At 35.2% G+C, this 19,559-nt stretch overlaps 1 protein-coding gene across 1 annotated transcript in view; it reads left to right on the forward strand.

Annotated features, from left to right (window-relative positions):
* The first annotated feature begins 292 nt into the window (after positions 1-292).
* The window catches only part of MARCHF1 (membrane associated ring-CH-type finger 1), a 92,733-nt gene continuing 73,466 nt past the window's right edge, over positions 293-19,559 (forward strand). Inside the window, exon 1 of the mRNA XM_009815186.2 lies at positions 293-394. Coding sequence (XP_009813488.1) covers positions 293-394 — 102 coding nt within the window. The remainder of the gene's footprint in view (positions 395-19,559) is intronic.

A 19,559-nucleotide genomic window follows, 5' to 3' on the forward strand; every position in this document is an offset into this window, starting at 1 on the left:
TTTTTAATTAAAGTGACAACTTGAGAAAGATTTAACATGGGAAGAAGGCACTGAAATAGTATTAATGCATGTAAGGTGTGCTGAAAGCGCACAGTTCTTTTCTAACCTGCATGTACTAACATGTACTTTCAAAAGTATGTTTATTAGCTTGTTTAAATATAACTTAATAAGCTGTGTTTAAAGACATGCATCCAGAGACATGCACGCAATAAATTCAAAGTGTCAATGTTTCAGGGAATCTAAATTATTTTCAGAATTTCAGAAATTGAGAAGGGATAAGTGGAAGGAGAAAATGTTGGGCTGGTGCCAAGCGATAGCTCGTAACCCTCACAGACTTCCAAACAGCACAAGAACACCCGAGGTCTCAGGTGATGCTTCACATATCTCTACTTTGGTGAGTGAAAAGTTGCATTTCATGATGGTGGCATGTGCAGATGAACTTCAGAGGTGTTAAATTTATTTTGAAAATTGTAGTGTTTGCCATTGATTGCATTGTCTCAGTGTGTGAAACCCTTTGACATTATAGCTATTTACCCTTTCCATTTGATGGCTTTTCATCTTTTATGTTATGCATGGTCCATTCTGACTTGCATGCTATATCTATAAATTGGTATTGATGTTTTGTGAATGGTAAAGTCTTCAAGAAGGAAATGTCCTAATATGGATTACTTACATTCTTTGTGATCTTAATCAATGCAATGCCATTTGGTCCCTGATGAATACAGCTGGACATTACCTAAAGGTACCTTGCCTGCTCTTTGCCTCCTGCCTGTAGCAGGAACAAAGTATAGTGTGTCTGCACTTGTGTTATAGAGATGAATTTTAAAATTATCTTCATATATTTAACATGATGCCACAAGAGATGGTTGAGTTGCTGACTGCAAAGCTATTGATAGTAGATATTCAGGCAATGTAAAGTCGACACTTTACATAGTGGAGTTGTCATGAATTGTATGAAGTTGAATAAAGTGACTCATTGACAGGAATTTTAATCCTGCAGTTTTTGCTCATTCAAATAAGTCCATTTACATCAGTAGACCTCCCCAGGTGAGTAAGAACTGATACTTGAATGTAAAGGCTTCAGACTGCCCCGCATGTAAGAGCAAAAATTGTCTATATACTTGTTTTTCTTCAACTGTATTGACATCTTCAGACTACAGCAAAACTGATTATTTGAAATATTCAGTTAAATATGCCTGGTCCAATTTCATTGCTAAGTTTAAAATAGGCACCACGTTTTCCTATCCTAAGAAGCACGGGGTATTAGTAGGTACTGCCCTCCAGTTGTTGCAACATGGACATCACGACATTTAAGCAGAAAGGTGAATAATTGTTTATAACCACTGATGAAATGTGGTATTCCACATTCAGGCAGTGGTCTGTTTGAAAGTTGTTCAAATTTTGGTGAAAAAAGCGCCCCTACTTAATGTGGCAAAATTATCTTGTTCAATGGTAGATTATATAGAATGTAAGTTTCTGCTAAGGAAGAGAACAGAAAAAGGCAGCACTAAAAATTGCAAATTTTATTGTTTACTTAATATCCTAGATTATTATTATGTCTCGCTTTCATCTGGAATTCTTCTCTTTCAGAGAAGTAAAAGGAAATGAAAAAGCAATGAGTCATAAACCAAGAAATTTCAAGTATATTGTCCCCATATTTAATTACTATTACTGATTTCTTTTTAAATTTTATTTAATTACTATTAATGTTTAGGTATTGCTAGTAATAGATGATAGCTATTAAGGAATTTAGATATGTGAAAATTTCCGTATTCTGATTCTGCTTGACTGCTAGTCAACATTTAGTTCAGTTTGATATTCTGAAGATAAGCCTTCCAATCTACCAGATGGGATTTAGAAATTATGAACTGCGAATACAGTTCATAACAGTTGAGTCAGTAGAGTTAGCACATTTTAACCTTATTAATATTAAAACTTGTTCAGAAATAAGTTTGCGTGAAACTGCATAGACTGCTGCTTAGTTGACGAAGTGTGTAAGAAAGCCAGAGATATAAACAGCTGGGGAAGATACCGTGTGTCCTTTAATGTCGTGATTGGCTATAGAATAATATTCTTCACAACAGGAGATAAAACAATAATATCTCTTGAGGCCTGTCAAGCTTTCCTCTTCATTTTCTTCACTTTCTGCTCTCTCAACCATTACTCTTCCTATCCCTCACTTCAGAAGTAAATAACATTCAGTATAAGCTTTTGCTGGCAGTGTCCTTCCAACTTGTGGGCTTTAGGCTGAAAATCCTTATTTTCCTTATAAACATTTTAAAACTGAAATCTTGTTTCAAATCAGTTCTGATTTTGTTTAGTAGTCTTAGCCTTTCAATGTTGAAAAATTTTCCATCTAGTCTTGAGTGAATATACAGACTTTAGCACTGGAAAATGAAACATAATGAAACGGCAGAAAATAAAGATTATAATAAATTATTTATTGTAAGTGTATAAAGCCACTTCTGATGACCTATTCAAGTCCCTTCTTTCTGAACTAACTTTCATTTTTCAGTGCATTGCAGCTCCTCTGTGGACCTGGTTCCCTCAGTGGGGGTTTATTTGGTCTGTCTTGCAAGCACATTTGTAGTAGAAAAGAGAGCTCTTGGCTTCCTTAGACTGTAGGTGGCCAGTCTGGTTTTGGTGGGAAGCAAACTGGAGTGTACACTGCATCTTTTTTTCCACCTCTGCCTTTTGTGTACACTTCTGATTCAACAGAATGTTTTCTATATTTCAGAACTTCAGCTAAGGTTTTTCAAAAATCTTCTTTCCCTTTAAAAATAAACACCCAAAGCGGTCATTTCACAATGCCACTTTCCCGAAAGGGAATGATCTGAAAATTGCAAGTCTGTCTTATTAATTTTTTATGAAAAGAAATATTATTCTCTCTTACTGAAAAAAAGGAGGAAGCTTGTGGAGTAGCAAGCAGGTTATGATCATTAAAAAAATTGCTTTTTCCATCAAGGAAGTAAATGGAATACTTAACAGTAGTGCAGGAAAAAATAAAAAAGAAATTAGCTCATGAAAACACTGAAATAAATGTAAAGAGTTTAATAAAATCAGTTACACTGTTTCATTTTATTTGATGTTAAGATGTTCCAGCTTCATTCAAATCAAATGAATTCTGAAATATTTCAGCAAAACTCAGCTAAATATTCTTGGAAACATTTTCCCATTATTATTTTCAACTTAATTATAATTATTATCCCTAGGCTTTATCATCTCAGTCTACTTTATTTGAAGATTAAAGCCTTTGTGTTCAATTTTAGGTAGAACTCTAGCTTCTTGATTCTGAGCATACCTCAAAAATTTTGAGTCATTCTGTAATCAAAGGAGGCATAACTTCTCAAAAAATACTGTTTAATATTACTATTTGTTGGATTTTGGGGTTTGTATTGATAATTTTAGATTCAAAGGCAGTAGACCTCATTTTTTTTTTTCCATACTCAAAACAATTTCATATAGTCCATAAACTTGGTGTAGTGGTACATAAAGCTGGAATTGACTTTGCTTCTCTGGTAGCTGGAAATCATTTTCCATTTCTAAACCTGAATTTATTATCAGTTTGTCCTTGTTTGTCCTGTATGCATTGTTTCTAAACTTTAAAGGTTCATCCTTCCTAATTTTCATAATAAGATTTACTTTTAGAGACCTGTAATATAACTTTTCAACTTTACTTTCCCTTTTCGTAGTAGTTTCCCTGTTCCCACGGGTATCTTAAAAGGTCTTGTCTATTCCTGCTCCAATTTGAACACGAGTGACCAGTTGTACACAGTATTCCAGATCAAGATTTCTGTTCCTAACACTTATGACACTAATAATTCCTTATCCAGTAACACATTTATCATACTGCATAGATTTAGAATCACTTTATCTATATTTTTTTTGTAGCTAATTATTATTTTAGTTTTGAGACCAAACGTAGACTATGTTAAGTTTTGATCAGCACGTGAAGACTGTATCAATTAAAATTATTATTCATCCTCTATTCATTTCCATTCACAGTTTTTTTAATAATTATTTAGCAAAAAGACCTTTTCCTATTTAACTTTCTTTTTTGAAAGTCTGATTCTGTGGTTGTGTTTTTTCCTGGTAATTCTTACTTTTTTCATTACTTTCTAGTTTCTTTGCTTTCCTGTTCATGTAGGTTTCATCTACTATATTTATCTCTTCTGAAGTAGATATCAATTCAAACAAATCTGAAGATGTTCAGATTATTCTCTACAGGCTTTTCTCTTTTTTTAAATGCAAATTCATAATTTTTCATTTTTGCCTTTCTCTGATTTTTGCTAGAGTTGGTGAAAGAATAGTAGTGTTTTCTTCCTTAAGTGAAAAGAATCCAGATCTTGAAAGCTCATAATTCTAGGCAATAGTATTTGCAGGATTTTTGTCTTCTGAAAGGATAATGGATACAATTGAAAACATACAATTTGAAATTCTTTCTTCATGAGTCAGTTACCTCTATACAGACATTATCTATTTATACTGTGATTCTGTAAGCATATGTATGTATGGTTAGTTCAAATTATTTTGATGGGATACATAAATATGTATTAACATTGATTAAGCAATTTGACCAGAAGCAGTTCTCTGTCTGCCTATCTTTGCTCAGTGCCTAGTGCTTCTTAGGGTCCTAATTCAGAACTTGAGCATTATCACAATGTATGTTCTTAATAGTTATGTACAGCCTGTTCTGCATAGGGTGTGGACTGGTCCTTGATTCAGTAGCTCATGTTAAACATATGAAGCTAATGGGACGTGAGCACATACTTAATGCTGAACTGTAGTCATTAGTACATACTACATTTCCCTGTTATATTCCTCACTAGAATTATGGGTGAATATATGTGGAAGTACAGTCATGTGAGTAACTAGGTAATTTATGTTTGTACATGCAAATGAAATTTGGAAGTCATGGCAAATGATCAAGCATCTAATTTAACTCTAAGAAAGGATTTTTTTATATTCAAACACATGATACCATCTGCTTCTCTAAGAGAAAGTAAAATGTTTGTGAATTATCTCTTTGACATAGGCAGATCCCAGGTTGCCACATCTGATCTACCCGGGTTGACTGAGCAAGTTAATAGTAGTCAATCGTCATTCCAAAATATAATTTTACAAACAATGGAAAGTGGGTTTGCTGTGGTTTAACCCTGACAGGCAGCTTAGCCCCGCGCAGCTGCTAGCTCACGGCCCCTCAGTGGGATGTGGGAGAGAATCAGAGGGGAAAAGTGAGAAAAATCATGGGTTGAGATACAGCGAGTTTAATAGGTAAAGCAAAAGCCATGCACGCAAGCAGAACAAAACGAGGAATTCATAGAATTCATTCACTTCTTCCATCAGCAGGCAGGTGTTCAGCCATCTCCTGCAAAGCAGGGCTCCATCATGCATAATGGTTACTTGGGAAGACAAACTCCAAATGCCTCGCTTTTCTCCTCCTTCCCCCCAGCTCTTAGTGCTGACCATGATGTCCTATGGTGTGGGGTATCCCTTTGGTCAGTTGGGGTCAGCTGTCCCGGCTGTGTCCCCTCCCATCTTCTGGTGCACCCGCACCCTACTCACTGGTGGGGTGGTGTGAGAAACAGAAAAGATCTTGACACTGTGTGAGCACTGCTCAGCAATAACTAAAACATCCCTGTGTTATCAACACTGTTTTCATCGCAAATCCAAAACATAGCACCATACAAGCTACTGTGAAGAAAATTAACTCTATCCCAGCCAAAACCAGTACAACTTTTCTTCCATTGATAAACTGAGAAGCTGGGGTTGCAAAGCTGGGGTTTAGCTGTAAGTTCTGCTAACTATATGAAAATTCTGAATAATGTAGGAATGATTTATCACTAGATGATCTTTAAAGGTCCCATCCAACCCCAGCCATTCTGCGATTCTATGATCTTTATCTAAACTCCAAAATTTAATTCCAGAAGAAGAAAGATCTCTTGATCTGAGCTTGAAGTGTTTGTTTGCCTGATTTTCATCAAAGGATTGTAATTCCTTGCTGAAAATCCTTTGAAATAGGATCCCTCTAGGTTTCCCTTAACAGTGCAAGCCTGATATTGTTAATCTGACAGTGGTTGAGGAGATGTTTAAGATCTGTATTTTAATTTGTTATAAGAAAATTGTGTAATTTAATACTCAAAAATTAGATGTAAGTGAGAAAAGAGTAATTATTTAAGAATATGGAGTTGGTTTCATCTGAATTATCTTCTTATTTGCATAAGTATTAAGTAGACATATTAATTAGGCTGCAGAACTAGCTAGGAAATCCACAATACTATACCTACAAAATTCTCTACAGACACTGCTTTTGGAAATCTAGTAGTAACTTTAATATAGTAGCCAAACAGTCTGTATATGTGGATCAAACTGTGGAAGAGAGAGATTCTACAGAGATACATAATTTCAAAAGAGGCAGAATTATTCAGCCGGTATAATAAATTATATGCTGTTTAAACCTTCTCTTAGTCTGTACTTCTAGAAGAATAAAAATACAACTGGGTGCAGCACATTTAAGTACGCATTCAAAAAAGGAACTGTTGAGAATATAACCTTTTGTGGTTCAGGTGTACTGCTCCTGGCTTCTGCGTCACGTAGCTTATGGAATAATATATGAGGTCTGAATAAATTTTTTGGGGGAGAGGGGATCCTAAATAGCTTATGTTCTCTGGTGCTACGGGTTTGTATCTCAGCTGGGCTGATTCCCTCTATCCCTCTGGTGCTGAGAAGTGGTATTCTAAGTGACTGCTTAATTCTCTAAACAGGCTTTCTTGTTTAATTCTCAGGACATTATGAAACTTCTACAGCATTTCAGTTAAAGCCAGCATTTGTTCTGATATTCTTGGACTAAAATTCTTGTTGCCATTGTTCATTGTACTTTTTGATTCACCTCACCTGTTTTTCTTTCCTCAGATGCTCTAAGGCCTTTTGCAATGAAATGTAATTAGATGCATGTTCATTTTTACCATTTTACATCAGGTTACTTTTTGGCTTTTTATTTAGCAAGTCCCTTAGTATCTGTTAATATTAAGCTATGGAAACTTTTCCTTATGATGTAGATGTTCCACACTGGGCTCATCCTTCTGCACAATGCTGCATGCTCCCCTGCAGGGAAGTTGTTTTAACTATTTATTGCTTTCTAATTTACAGGGTCAGCCTAAGCTGTAAGTGGCCTCAGTAGCCATGCCACCCCAGGCCAATCTTATTGATTTTCCTTATATTTAAAGCCAACTAGCAGTCGTAACCTGGATTACCCTCACCTTCTGGCTTCTCACCACAAATGTGTTATAAGGTTGTAAAGTTGTTAAGAGTTCATTTGTGCTTCTTTTCTGTGCATACGTAAGCCATTAGAGCAGGGCAGATGTAGGCCAAAGCTTTTGGGTAGGTCTCCCCCAGTGCTCAGTTTCTTCCTCAGTGCATGCCAGCATCATTTAATAATTTAAGAGGAGGGCAGAGGTGGCCAAATTTTTACTTACTTGATCAAAGATTTCAGTTTGGCTTCCCCTGTGACAGGCTTAAAATGACAGTCCTCACTTAAATCACTTTCATTTCACTTCTGAAAAGGATGACGTATTTCCTGACCAAAAATGGAGGCTACATGGAAAATTGCTATTACTTTGCATTTGTAGAAGCAATAATAATTTAAATATTGGAGGAAAAAATAAAGCTTACCTGAATGCTGGCTTCAATAGAAGTAAATTATTATTATTATTATTATTTAAAAGAAGTAATGTTTCATTTAGCTTTATAACTTATATGATATTTATGTTTTCTAGGTGTTAGGTGTCCAGATTACAGATACTTTTACCTGTGGAATTTGCAAGAAATTATTTTCTGTAGATCAACTTTACTGTAAGAAGACATTGACAATAAATATTTGTTAAATATCTGTGTACCTGTTCAAATAGGTTGTATTCAATCCTTTATTCTTTTCCCAAAATATTTCATGCATCTTGTTTCTCATAGCAACCTGTGTTCACAAGATTGGTTCAAATCTATTTCATATAAATTATTCATAATTTGCTTCTTTTTTGTATAGTTGAAGCTGTCTTGTTAGTCAGTTTTACTTAGGACAAAGGAGCATCTTTTAAGTGTAGAATTTAAAATGTATTAACTTTTTTAGTTTTGGAGACAAGAGTTATGTCTCAGTATATTAGACTTGTTCACATAACTTTTGACTGAAAGCTCAAGAATTATTTTTCTAGCAATTTTTAATATGTCCATAAAAATCTTGGATTTAGTTTAAAGTGTGTAAAGCCTCAGTTTATATGATGTAGGGTTATAGATACTGAAACAAAATGGTGATTACCAGATCACCATTCAGTTTATATCTGGAAACTGAGTTCTGGAAAATGTATTCTAGAAAATGAGAAAATCAGACAGGGCCAAGTAATTAACCTAATTTTTTGATAAGGTGAAATGAGTTATTCTCATTTTAGCTCAGCGAAGCCTTCAGTCACATTATTAACTGAACACCTACACTGTAATGGGGAAGCCAAGATGACAGGAAGCATCAAAAATGGCTCTGCTCATTCATTTATTGCCAGAGTAATAACAGCAAGGAAAGCTAAAAAAAAAAACCCCAAAAACACCCCCCCAAAAAAACCCCAAAAACCCAGTAGTGGTGGAAGATGATTCTGCAACTTTATCTTGTAAAAAAATCTCATGGCAATATTAAATGTTTAAGTGAAATTGCAAGTTTACATAGTACTCCCATTCCTGAGGATCCATATTTTTTGCACGGTATTTTTCAGTACAATACTACTTGAATTCCAAGATCTAGAACCAGTTTTAGGATAAGCTCTCTACTGTGCTGGCTGCCATGGTCTGTGTAACTGAGTTCTGTAAACAGAAATGTGTATGCATAAATTGCTTGAAAAGTCTATACTGATACCATTTGCATGCTTAGACTGAAGTATGTGCATCTAAGTTTGTGCAGCAGCAGTTTAGAGCATTGATAGAAAAGGGTAAGAATCAGGATTTTCTTCATATATATATGTTTATTTCAACCCTGCTAGTTTAAATTGTGGCTAATCATATAAGTCTGTGCAGTTTCTGTGACAGGATTTGTTCTCACTGTTAAGTGGTTTACATGGTAATTATTACTGCAAAATATACTCCAAAATACTCCCAAAAAATAGTCTTAAGAGGAAAATGGGGTTGTACGTGCATACATAGAAGCCATTTCATGCATTCATATTAGTACATAAGTTTTGCTACAGACAAGGGTGGAAGAAGAAGAAAGTAGTAAACGATAGGGAGCTGTATGTCTCCCTAGATACACCCCTAATGTATTCTTCTGCTATGCTATCCTCAGTAAGTCTTCCGAACGCTACAAATGATTTGATGTTGGTTTTGTGGCATAGGAGGCTACACAGTGCACCATATCTCTGTGGCTAGCTGTTCTTCCAACGCGATGGTATGGCAGTGTATTGTGGAGCCATTTTAGCCCACGTGGTTTTCCTGCAGCATGAGTCTGCACGTACCATGACTGTCTTGCGAACACCTAGCTTGTATAGAGACCGTCTGAGTCCTCATTGTGGTTCTCTGTTGTTCTTCCTTTTATCTAACAGACATATGCTGTAACACAGAAGCTTAAGTAGGGCCTCTTGAAATCTGCAGCATATATAAGTTTCCCTTTTTATAAGAGTTTGATGGAGCCCTGAGCTGGGAGAGGGTCTGGGGGAGAAATCAGGTCTTCAAACAAAAGTTAACCTTTATAAGCGGATTCTTCCAAGAATTATCTGTGGGAAGATTTTGAAATCTAATGTTAATTGCCCTGTTTTACAGTTGGCAGTGTCACTGAATACTTACCATTGCAACTGCAATTGTGCTGTCCCCTTTACAACAAAGTACAGCAACAGAAAGTGCTGGAGTGGTGAACCCAAGCAGAAAGAGGATCATAATTACTGTGCAGGTTAAAGTGCTGACTTGCATTGTATGTAAATTCCACATAACTTTGTGAAAGTCACTTCTACTTTGTGACTTCAGCCTCATTAATGTGAACAATAACATTCAGGATAAAATTTCACTTACAATTGTAAGGTGCATAAATCCTGTGGAGACAAAGGTGCTAGACCTATCCTGGTTGATAGTGGAAGGGTTGAATAAATTTGGATAATTAATACAAAGGAGGAGGAGAAAATATGACAGAAGACCTAGTGGCTTTCTAGAGATGAATCAACAGATAGGCTGAGGTTTATTGTTCATGCCACAGGAGATGGAGAGAACAGCATGAACCAGGTACCCTGCTGCGGTTTCAGAGGTGTTGGTTCAAATCTTGGTCTGGATTTGGAGGAAATGCCAGTCCTATCAGTTTAATTAAAAATGGGCATGTAGTCGAAGATGGCCATATGTGGATGCTGACCATATCAGTTATGTTGCCTCCATTGACTGTGAAAGAAAACTGCCTATGACCTCGTTAAGCTAATTACATTTGGGGTTAATCTTTGCTTCCCTCCCTCTTGTCCTTTCATAAAGTATGAGATGGGAGTAACGGGATGAGATTAAGAAAGAGAAATTTAGACTGAAGGTGAAGAACATACTGTTGACAATGAAATGTTTTAGGCTGCTACATGATTTTGTATTGAGGGTTACAGGAACACCTTGTCTGTGATCCTTGAAATTTGGAATGGAAACATTTGCACATGTTATTTGTATTATTTTCCTGCCTCTGATTTTCTGTGCATGCAGGTTTTTTCCTATTTCTAAAAGAAATACATCCCAGCTTTTCTTCCCCAGTAATTTTTTTATAAAATCAATGATATGAATGGTACAACTTCTGTACCAGATCAGTTGACTGACTGTGATTTGTCTGATCATTAAGGATTGTTTAAATAGAAGTGTTTAGATTTCCTCCTTTGTGAAGTTCTATTTTGTGGTAAAGTGTCTGTTTTCTATTTCTGTGCCTCATATTAAATTTTTTTCTCTTTTTCAGTCTGCACTGACCCCAACAATATTTACTTGTTAACCACATAGGTTGTAATCTATATAACTGAATTATTGTTTTTCATGAAGTATTGTAAATAGGATCTTATGTTTGGTCTGCCTTACGTTAAGAAGACAGTCACCAAATGTAGCCATGCTTTAGCATTTTTATACCCAAAAGTTAAACGTTGATTCTCTTTCATGATGCATGAGGGAGTAAATAGTGTCTTTTTTTTTTCTATGACTTTTTTCTCTTTTCTGTTTTGGAGAAACAGAATTTTATGATGTACAGTATAACCATGATCTGACAGAAAAAGAGGAAAAGCATGACAAAAATTCATTTCATAGATGTTTCAATATTACAGAGGAGGTCTTGTTTTCCATTTATTTTCTATTTATGCAGAAATGATACACTTAAATTATGAAACGCATTTGTTATTCTTAAGTTTAATATGGTGTTTATTTCATGTACAAGAATTATGTTTTAAGTTGCACTGAGGTATGCCCATGTGTGTAGGCTACATTGTTATTTTTCAGGCTGTAAGTGCATTGTTCTAGCAATGATGATACTAAACGTATTTTGAGTTCTACTACGAAGTTGGAATACTGCACTTGTTTTGCTGCTGCGAGAGAGAAGAAAGATTTTCATCTCACACAGATTTTGCTTTTTTTTTTTTTCATTTGAAGGACATAGAAGATTGTATTAATTCAATGCAATCCCATTTTACTCTTCCTGGGTATAATTTGGCTCCTCACAGCGTCTTGAGGTCCCAGGCAAGAATCAGCACTCTTTTGTGGGGCTATCTTTAATGTCAATCAGTTCATAACTAGCATTTTCAATATAACCATTGGAAGAAATATATAAGGGACATGTGTAAATAAGGGGAACAGGTGTATTGTGGAAGAAAAAGTAATTGTAGAAAAAGCTCATTTACAGATTAGGCCATTAATTTCAACTTGTGGTCTCCCTAGACAAAGAAATGCCCCAAAACAAACAAAAAAAAAGAAACATCTCCAAACCTGAACAAACCTGAAGTATCTGCATACTTGCTGCTTCTTGTATTTCACAGAGAAGCTGTTGAGTACAGGCTCTGCCTAGCGTAGGTTTGAGGGTAGACAGAATAAATTTATGCGTAGTGAAATTTGTAGTAATGAGATCATTGAACCAGGAGGCGTGTTGATGTTGGTCCATCCAATGGACTCAAACTGACTGTAGATGAAGACCCCAGGGGCAGTACAGATGCTTCCGAGGGCTCTCAAAGTGCTCTGTTGATAATCTGGAAGTGTGGTGCATCAAAACCGTGTATTCAGACTTCGTGTTTAGTGGGGAAATAGAATTTTACCTATTCAAAGTTAGGCATACACTCTTCTTGGTAAGTGACACTAATTTAGACTACAGTATTTCCTCAGGCTGAAATAATTGAATTTTTTTATTATGGAAACCTGGTTTATTTAATCATGTTTGATGTTTGTTTTCTCTGGGTAATATTATTTCAGAACGTGCTAATTGCTTCTTGTAATCTTTGTAATCCATAAATATTGATGCTCACGAAATGTTAATAACAGCTGATAAAAACAAAATGCAGAAAAATGAGCAATTCAATTAATCAGTTTAAACTGATTTTATAACTGCATAGATCATTACTAAATTGTCAAAACATCAATAATGATGCCTGTCAAACTACAGTAGTATGTGATAGTTTGAATATTTTATACAGACTAAGTATGATTTCCCTTCAGATTCTTTGATGTTGTGGGTTAAGGCCATTTTATTTAAAACTGAGATTACAAAATCCTGAAGAATTCCACCTGTGGATAGCAAATTCAAGATACTTATGTCATTTTTAAAGAGGTCCTAATCTCCCAGTAACGTTAAAGGGCTGATGATGCTCCCTATCTCTAAAAACCCTGTTTTGTGATCAAAAGAGGTGTTTTCAAAAGTGTGAACCTAGCATTTGCTTTTAAATCATTGTTTTGGGATTTCAATAAAGATGGGCTGACTTTCAGAGGAACCAATTGAAATTAGAATATCTGAAGTGATGCTTTTCAGAGTTTGGTGACTTATTACAGTGTGGTTTTTAAGTGCAAGATATATTTAGATAGCATCAGAAAATCTGCCATTACTGAAATCTTGCAGTAATCAAGGTTCTACAATGTCAGAAATTGTTTGAAATAATGGGTACCTACCTTTAGCATGCAAGTATGTTTAAAATACACTGTAAAAAAACCCCAAAAAACTGGAGACATCCATCATTAGTTTGCTGGGTTTTAAGATCTGTTCTAAGGAAACTTTGAGTTTTTACATATACCATCATTGGCAGGAACCACGGATAGTCATCTTGCTTCTGATTTCTGTACTTTAATCATAGGATTATTCATTTTTCCTGCTTGATCATATTGTCTTCCTAAACATAGAGAACATACAGTATAACATAGTTACTGTACCTGTGTTTCTTGGAAAATGTTTTTTCTGTGGCTCTGAAGAAGTGATTAAAAGGCAAAGAATTCTGCAAAATGTAACTGTAAAACTTTGCTTTAATGCTGCAAGTGACCTAAAAGCTTTTGTTTAACACATACAAAAAACTTTCACGTAGTATGTGTCTACATACAGGGTTGAATCAAGAAATGCTAACTCTAGCACCAGTCTTGAAAGTATGGTCTGTTTTTCTTTTAAAAAAAATCTTTTTAGAGGAGCTTTCTTATTGTGTTTAGATATGAAAGAATTTCAGCAATATTTAAGAAATCCACTTCCATGACATAAGTAACTCAACTTACGTTATTGTCTTCTATTTCTTTGTTCAGATGGTTTTGGTTGTTTTTTTTTAGAAGGAGGAAACAAAGTAGAGCCCTACATTCTTAACGAACTGCAACATCATGTTGCTGCTCCACGGTCACTGAACTGTGGAAAATACCATGAGTTCAAATTGTGTGGAGCTGCAGAGGGAAAGACTGTTGCACGGCTGTTTCTGCATACTGTTGTGAACACACTGCCCTGAATTTAAACTGGAGCAAAGATCCCATATGCCACCCACGATTTCTTTGGAATTAGTTAATAAGCTAGAGGTTAGGTGTAGGTAGGGCTATTTTTCAACTCAGTATTTAGCATTTGAGGAACCATTTGCAAAGAGATGCTTTTTTAATAATATGGATTACAGTAATGTGAGTTAAAGCTTTGGTCAGTCGGTGCCTGTCATGGAGAACGCGTTGCTTATCAGCTTCTCAGATACATGAGATGTGCAATTAGCTTAGTCATTTTGTATATTTATTCTCAATTCAAAGCATTTAGTAAAGCAATTGGTTTCTTGCAGATAAAAAAAAATAATTGAAAGCAATTTATTTTCGTACATGAGAAAATTCAATATGCTTTGGTTATCTATGTATTTAGTTTATTTTTGGGATGTAATTAACTGCATAAAGGCCAGTCAGAATGATATCTGTGCCTATCTACATATCGGTGCATTCAGAAGTGACTATGAAATTGTCTGCATAAAAAAGTATATTTGGGACCAGAATGTACTTTAATTAAAAAAAAATCCCTACAAGCAAAGAGCTTCTTTTGTTTTTCAGAAATTTTAGTCATCTAGAGATCTACTATCTATTATTAGGAATTTTGTTTCTAGGGGCCATTGTCTGGGGGTTTTGTGTTCTATTTTTCGTTTTATTATAGCATGGTACAGGCAAACTCTTTCCTTACCAAAATATGCATAAAGGTGGAAGAATATTTGAGAATTTTGTTTTCTATTAGGTCATAGGGAATCAGACCAAACTCACTAGTGATATTTTTACATTCAAAGCAGTATAATGGGATGAATGTGACATAACTTCTATGCTTTTTGTTCTAAAATAAGAGACTAGAAACCTGGTATTTGCATTTTCCTGGTTACGAGCTTGTATTTTGCTTTAATACAGATTGCCTGCTTCAGAGAAATAAACTAAAAAGTATTCTGGCAAGCTTGCAGACTTGCAGCATGGCTCTCTCAGGAAAAGTAAATATAATTTCTAACTTAATCTGTTAGAACTTTAAAAGGTTAATGTATTCACTATTTCCCACCATTATTTAATTAAAGTAATGCACTTTTGAACATTTTTATGCATTTTTATATTAGATGCAGTTTAAAACCGAAGACAAATGGAATAGACTCCACTGGATAAACTCCTATTGTGGCTTTATTTAAAATAATATCTAAAATGTATTTGTTTACATTTGTGATACACAAGAATAGTGTAAAGATTTTATTTTATTTTATTTTCATTATGCAGAAACTTTTTTGAAACCATTCAGTTGCTTCGGACCGAGCTGCCAGAGAATGTAACTACTTCAAGATTTATTAGCTGATTGTTTACATTAATCATCTGGTCCACAGAACACTTGAAGCTGCTTCAAGGACTACATTATTATTATTTTCATTCTTTACATAAAAGCAAAAAATTAGACCATTTGCATTATTATTTCAATAACGTTCAATTTTTAAATACCTTGGAAAGGACTAATATTTACACTTCAGACATGAGAATTAAACTACTGTAAAGTTTCCTGTACCATAATGAAGAATGAGGAGAGAAAATACTTTTTTTTTCCTAAATGGGGAGTGTGTGGGGAATCAGCTATGGGTAAGTCATAAACTATATTTTTGGTGTTAAAGGGTGCTGTAATATGACTAATGTTGGTATTATTCACTGTACTCCTAAAATTGAAATATTCTGCTGCTCTTTGCATTGTTTTTCTGTTTTGTCAAAGTGTTGAACAATGAGAATGCAATAATGAAATTCAAACCTGAGGGCTTTATATCTCTGTCCACTTAGAAAAGATGAACATAAAAATGGTTCCCAAACCCAGATTAATCTAAAATCCAATGATTTGGGTGGTTACCAAAGGATTCATCTAGCCCAATGTCATGTCTCCTTCAAAACCAACTGATGCCTGTAGAAGAATACAAATATCAATATTTCTGTGACATGCTCCTCAAATGTGAAGAGATGTGCAGTCACAGGTCCTCCTCATCCATATGGGGTAACATTAGGGTATTTAACAGGCTTTGATAAATATTTTTTCTTTCATTAATTTCACCAGTTGCATGCCTTTTAATATCCATTGAACATCCTCTTAACACTGACCAATTACTCTGGCAGAGTTCCAATGTTTAATTACTTGATTGTGTGAAGAACTACTGCTTGTTATTATCATTAATGAAATCCCTAGGCTTTTACTTAAATGCATATTGAAAAAAATTATCAAATCGGATATGGATTCTTTAGAAAGAGTGCCCTTTATGCCTCCTTCATAGCCCAAATTAAAAAATTGGAAGAGTCCCCGAGGGCCTATCATGTATTTGCTGTTTCTGAACAATTTTGAGGCTACTGTGTGAATTTTGCAAAGGAAGAAGGCATTATCACTTATTGATACTATCGCCAAGGTTATGCCTTCTCAACCTTTGACAGTCACAATTAAAGAAATTAAACCAGATGCTTTAAATAAATACCTTCAAAAGCGTACCAGGCAGAGTGCTATTCCTAACTTCAATTTTCCCTGCAGTGGATTCCCAAATAACCAGAGCAGGAGGAAATTTGTCAGCACGTTCACAGGTAATGAAAATTCAGTTGAATGGAAGAGTAGAAGGCAGCGTTAACTGTTCCATTTTGGCTGATCCCGCTGTTCTCCACAGTCTTGGTGCTGTGCCTAGTCGCTTCAGAAACGAGAGGCAAGGACATCATGATGAGCAGTCAGAATGCTCATCAGGGATTCCCATCCAGGCACGTGCATGTTTGACTTTCAGCTTCGTAGATGTTGCACTGGTGTTGCTTCCACTATTGTTTGCAAGGGTAGAAAAGAACAGCAGCTTTTCCTGGGCTGCTGACTTTATGGTTGAGGGGTTTGAGGAAGGGACTGGAAGTTCAACGTAAATAGAAATTGCTGACTTTAGTATAGAGATCAAAAAGGATTTTTTTTTTTTAATGTGAAAGTACTGAATGTGTTTGGGGGGTAGTTTCAGATTAAAATTTAACCAAGATTTTTTTTTATTGAGGATGCTTAGGCAGCAAGGTTCTTGGAATCAGGGCGGACTCTTTGGAGGAGTAAGTTGTTCTTGAATACTACTTCTTGAAAAGCTTTCTCTGAATAGATGCAGAAAGAAGTTCAGTTCATACTTTTGTATGCAGGTTAGTTCTTTAGGTACCTGGCAGTAGAGTTTCTCTCATCAGGCATAAGCAAAGGTGAAAGTGAAAGGTTTATGTTTGTACCTGAAGACAGATCTTCTGTGATTTCCAAATGTGGAGCTATGTTTGGATGAAAAACCTTGCTAAGACAGATGCTCTTGTTGTTTCTGTGCAGAATGATCATACGTGTTTCAAAAGTAATTGATCTGCCTCATGTAACCTGATTTTGGGATGCCTCAGCATTATAAAACTTTTACAGTGTACTAGATTCTTTGGCATTGCACGGTACACTTAGCTAAAAGTCAAATTTTGATTTTGGTATGGGGCAGAATTTGGCCTGTAATTTATGCAGACCCTCTGCGATATCCAAGCACTGTAACACTTGCTAGCAGTTTGGCTTTCTGCTTTAATTCCCAAAGTCTGATCTAATTCTTACCCTCAGTTTAATTTCAAAGCAGTTATTTTTCTGCCTGACATATTTACATGGGAAGTAGTCTTTCATCTGTCTTCATGAATTAATCAGACAGCTGAGTTATCATACAAAGGTGGAAAAGGCTTTATGTTCAAAGGCTTTACTGGAGTCACATACTATCATTGGAAGCTCTCTCACTGGAAAATAATAATTAAAAATTTTGATGTGATTTTAATGTGATGAAAAGCTAAAAGGGTGGAGATCAAGATGTGCAGCTGTGGAGGGGGAAAGGACTGAATGCAGCCTGTATGTGAAAGCAGCAGAGAGTATTGTCAGACTAGTCCTGAAGCTAGGACTGCAGGTGACCTGTTTACTTTACACTCTAACTTATTTATCCCTCACTTGGAGGCATGATGTTTATTTTTTTTGGCTAGAAGTGCATAGGCAATGAATATACTGTCACAGGGCAGAGTTTTTGTGCAATTCCATATTTTATGTTGGGTTTTTTGTGCCTGTTCTTAATTGTGCAGTCCTTTTAACTAGTATACTTGCATTTAGAAGCATATTTTTTATTTATGCCTTCTATTAGTTGTGCAAATATTTAATTGTATCTTTTTCATATCTTGTAACAGCAGCCTCAGACTATTTTAAAGTAAGGTTTCGAAGTGGGATCATACATCGTTAGAAATGAGAAGCTTGGGTTTTGTCAGAGAATCTTTAAGCATTTTTGAAACATTCAGCCTGTTTTAGAAATAGCTTGGGGCTTTATATATCAGCAGGAACGTTAAATGTGCTTTTTGCTGTTCTCTGTCACACAGGCATTAGGCTGTATAAATGCAGCATTTTCAACCGGTTCTCCAGTTAATAGTTTACAGTTGGCAATGAACTGTATGGTTTTTTATAATTTTTGTAATTTTATAATTATTTAATAATTTCTTGTTCTGTTGTATGCATACTATGCTGAAGTATGTTAGGTTTCATCAGTTCCAAGTTAAGAGGTCGAGGTTCTTGTTAACCAAAATACTAGTTTTACCAGGTATGCAGTAAGATATTAGATTATAAAAATGATTAATTTTGGTAATTTAGTGAGTTAAAAAAAAAACAACATTGAGTTCCTGTTAAATTGCTAAACATGAACATATACTGGGTAGTTTGTGTATATGAAAATGTCAACACTGCAGTATAAGTAAAGCTACTTCCAGCTGTATGATCAAATACCTTCTATTTAAAGTCATGTAATACTTTAGTAAATTAAAAACAATACCATAACGAAACTATTCAAGTATATATTAATTTTCTTTATGGTTTCCCTTTTCTAATACTCAAGTACTTGAAAATAAGCTGAGATACAAACTTTACATTGCTTACAACTAATGGGAAATTTACAAGTCTCCCATGGCACCAGCAAGAGCATCTGTGTTCCCAAATTTATCCATAGAAATAATGAATAATTTTGCCATATTATACCCTACTTTTTTAAGCTCAGTCAGCACAGGAATTTGCAGAGTGATTCAAGTACATGGAATTTTTGAAGAATCAAAATGAGCTTTTTACAAAAAAGGAAAGCTAATATTACCTCAACTTCAGAAATTATTATTCTTATTTTAGTAGCTCTAAGCATGCCCAGACTGTTTGGCCAGGGGTTAGGGTATGTGCAGGTTGCTAATTTTTTTTTTTTAAACAGACGTTGACTTAAAAATAGATCTGAGAGTTTTCAGGGCATAGTCATGTTCCAGACTTCTGACAATAGGCTGGCACAGGACTCATAATTACTGGTGGTGGTAGCATTCACTAGGAGCATGAGCATATCATCAGGCACTTTCTATTAATTCTTGTATTTCCAGTATTACAATTACTTCACTACAATTACGTGGCTATATAGCAGGATTCAATTTACTACTGAAATAAATGAAACCGAAATGATAGGCAATTCAGGTCATTCAAGCTGAGGCTTTACACTGAATGTGTAGTTTTGCATTAAAGCTTTTGATGTTGTTGCCAAATTGAATGGGAATTTTAGAAGTTATTTTCTCTATTGTAAATCAAGTCTGAATGAACCACCAGTGGC

Source organism: Gavia stellata, chromosome 5, assembly GCF_030936135.1.
Source record: "Gavia stellata isolate bGavSte3 chromosome 5, bGavSte3.hap2, whole genome shotgun sequence".
Classification (NCBI taxonomy): Eukaryota; Metazoa; Chordata; class Aves; order Gaviiformes; family Gaviidae; genus Gavia; species Gavia stellata.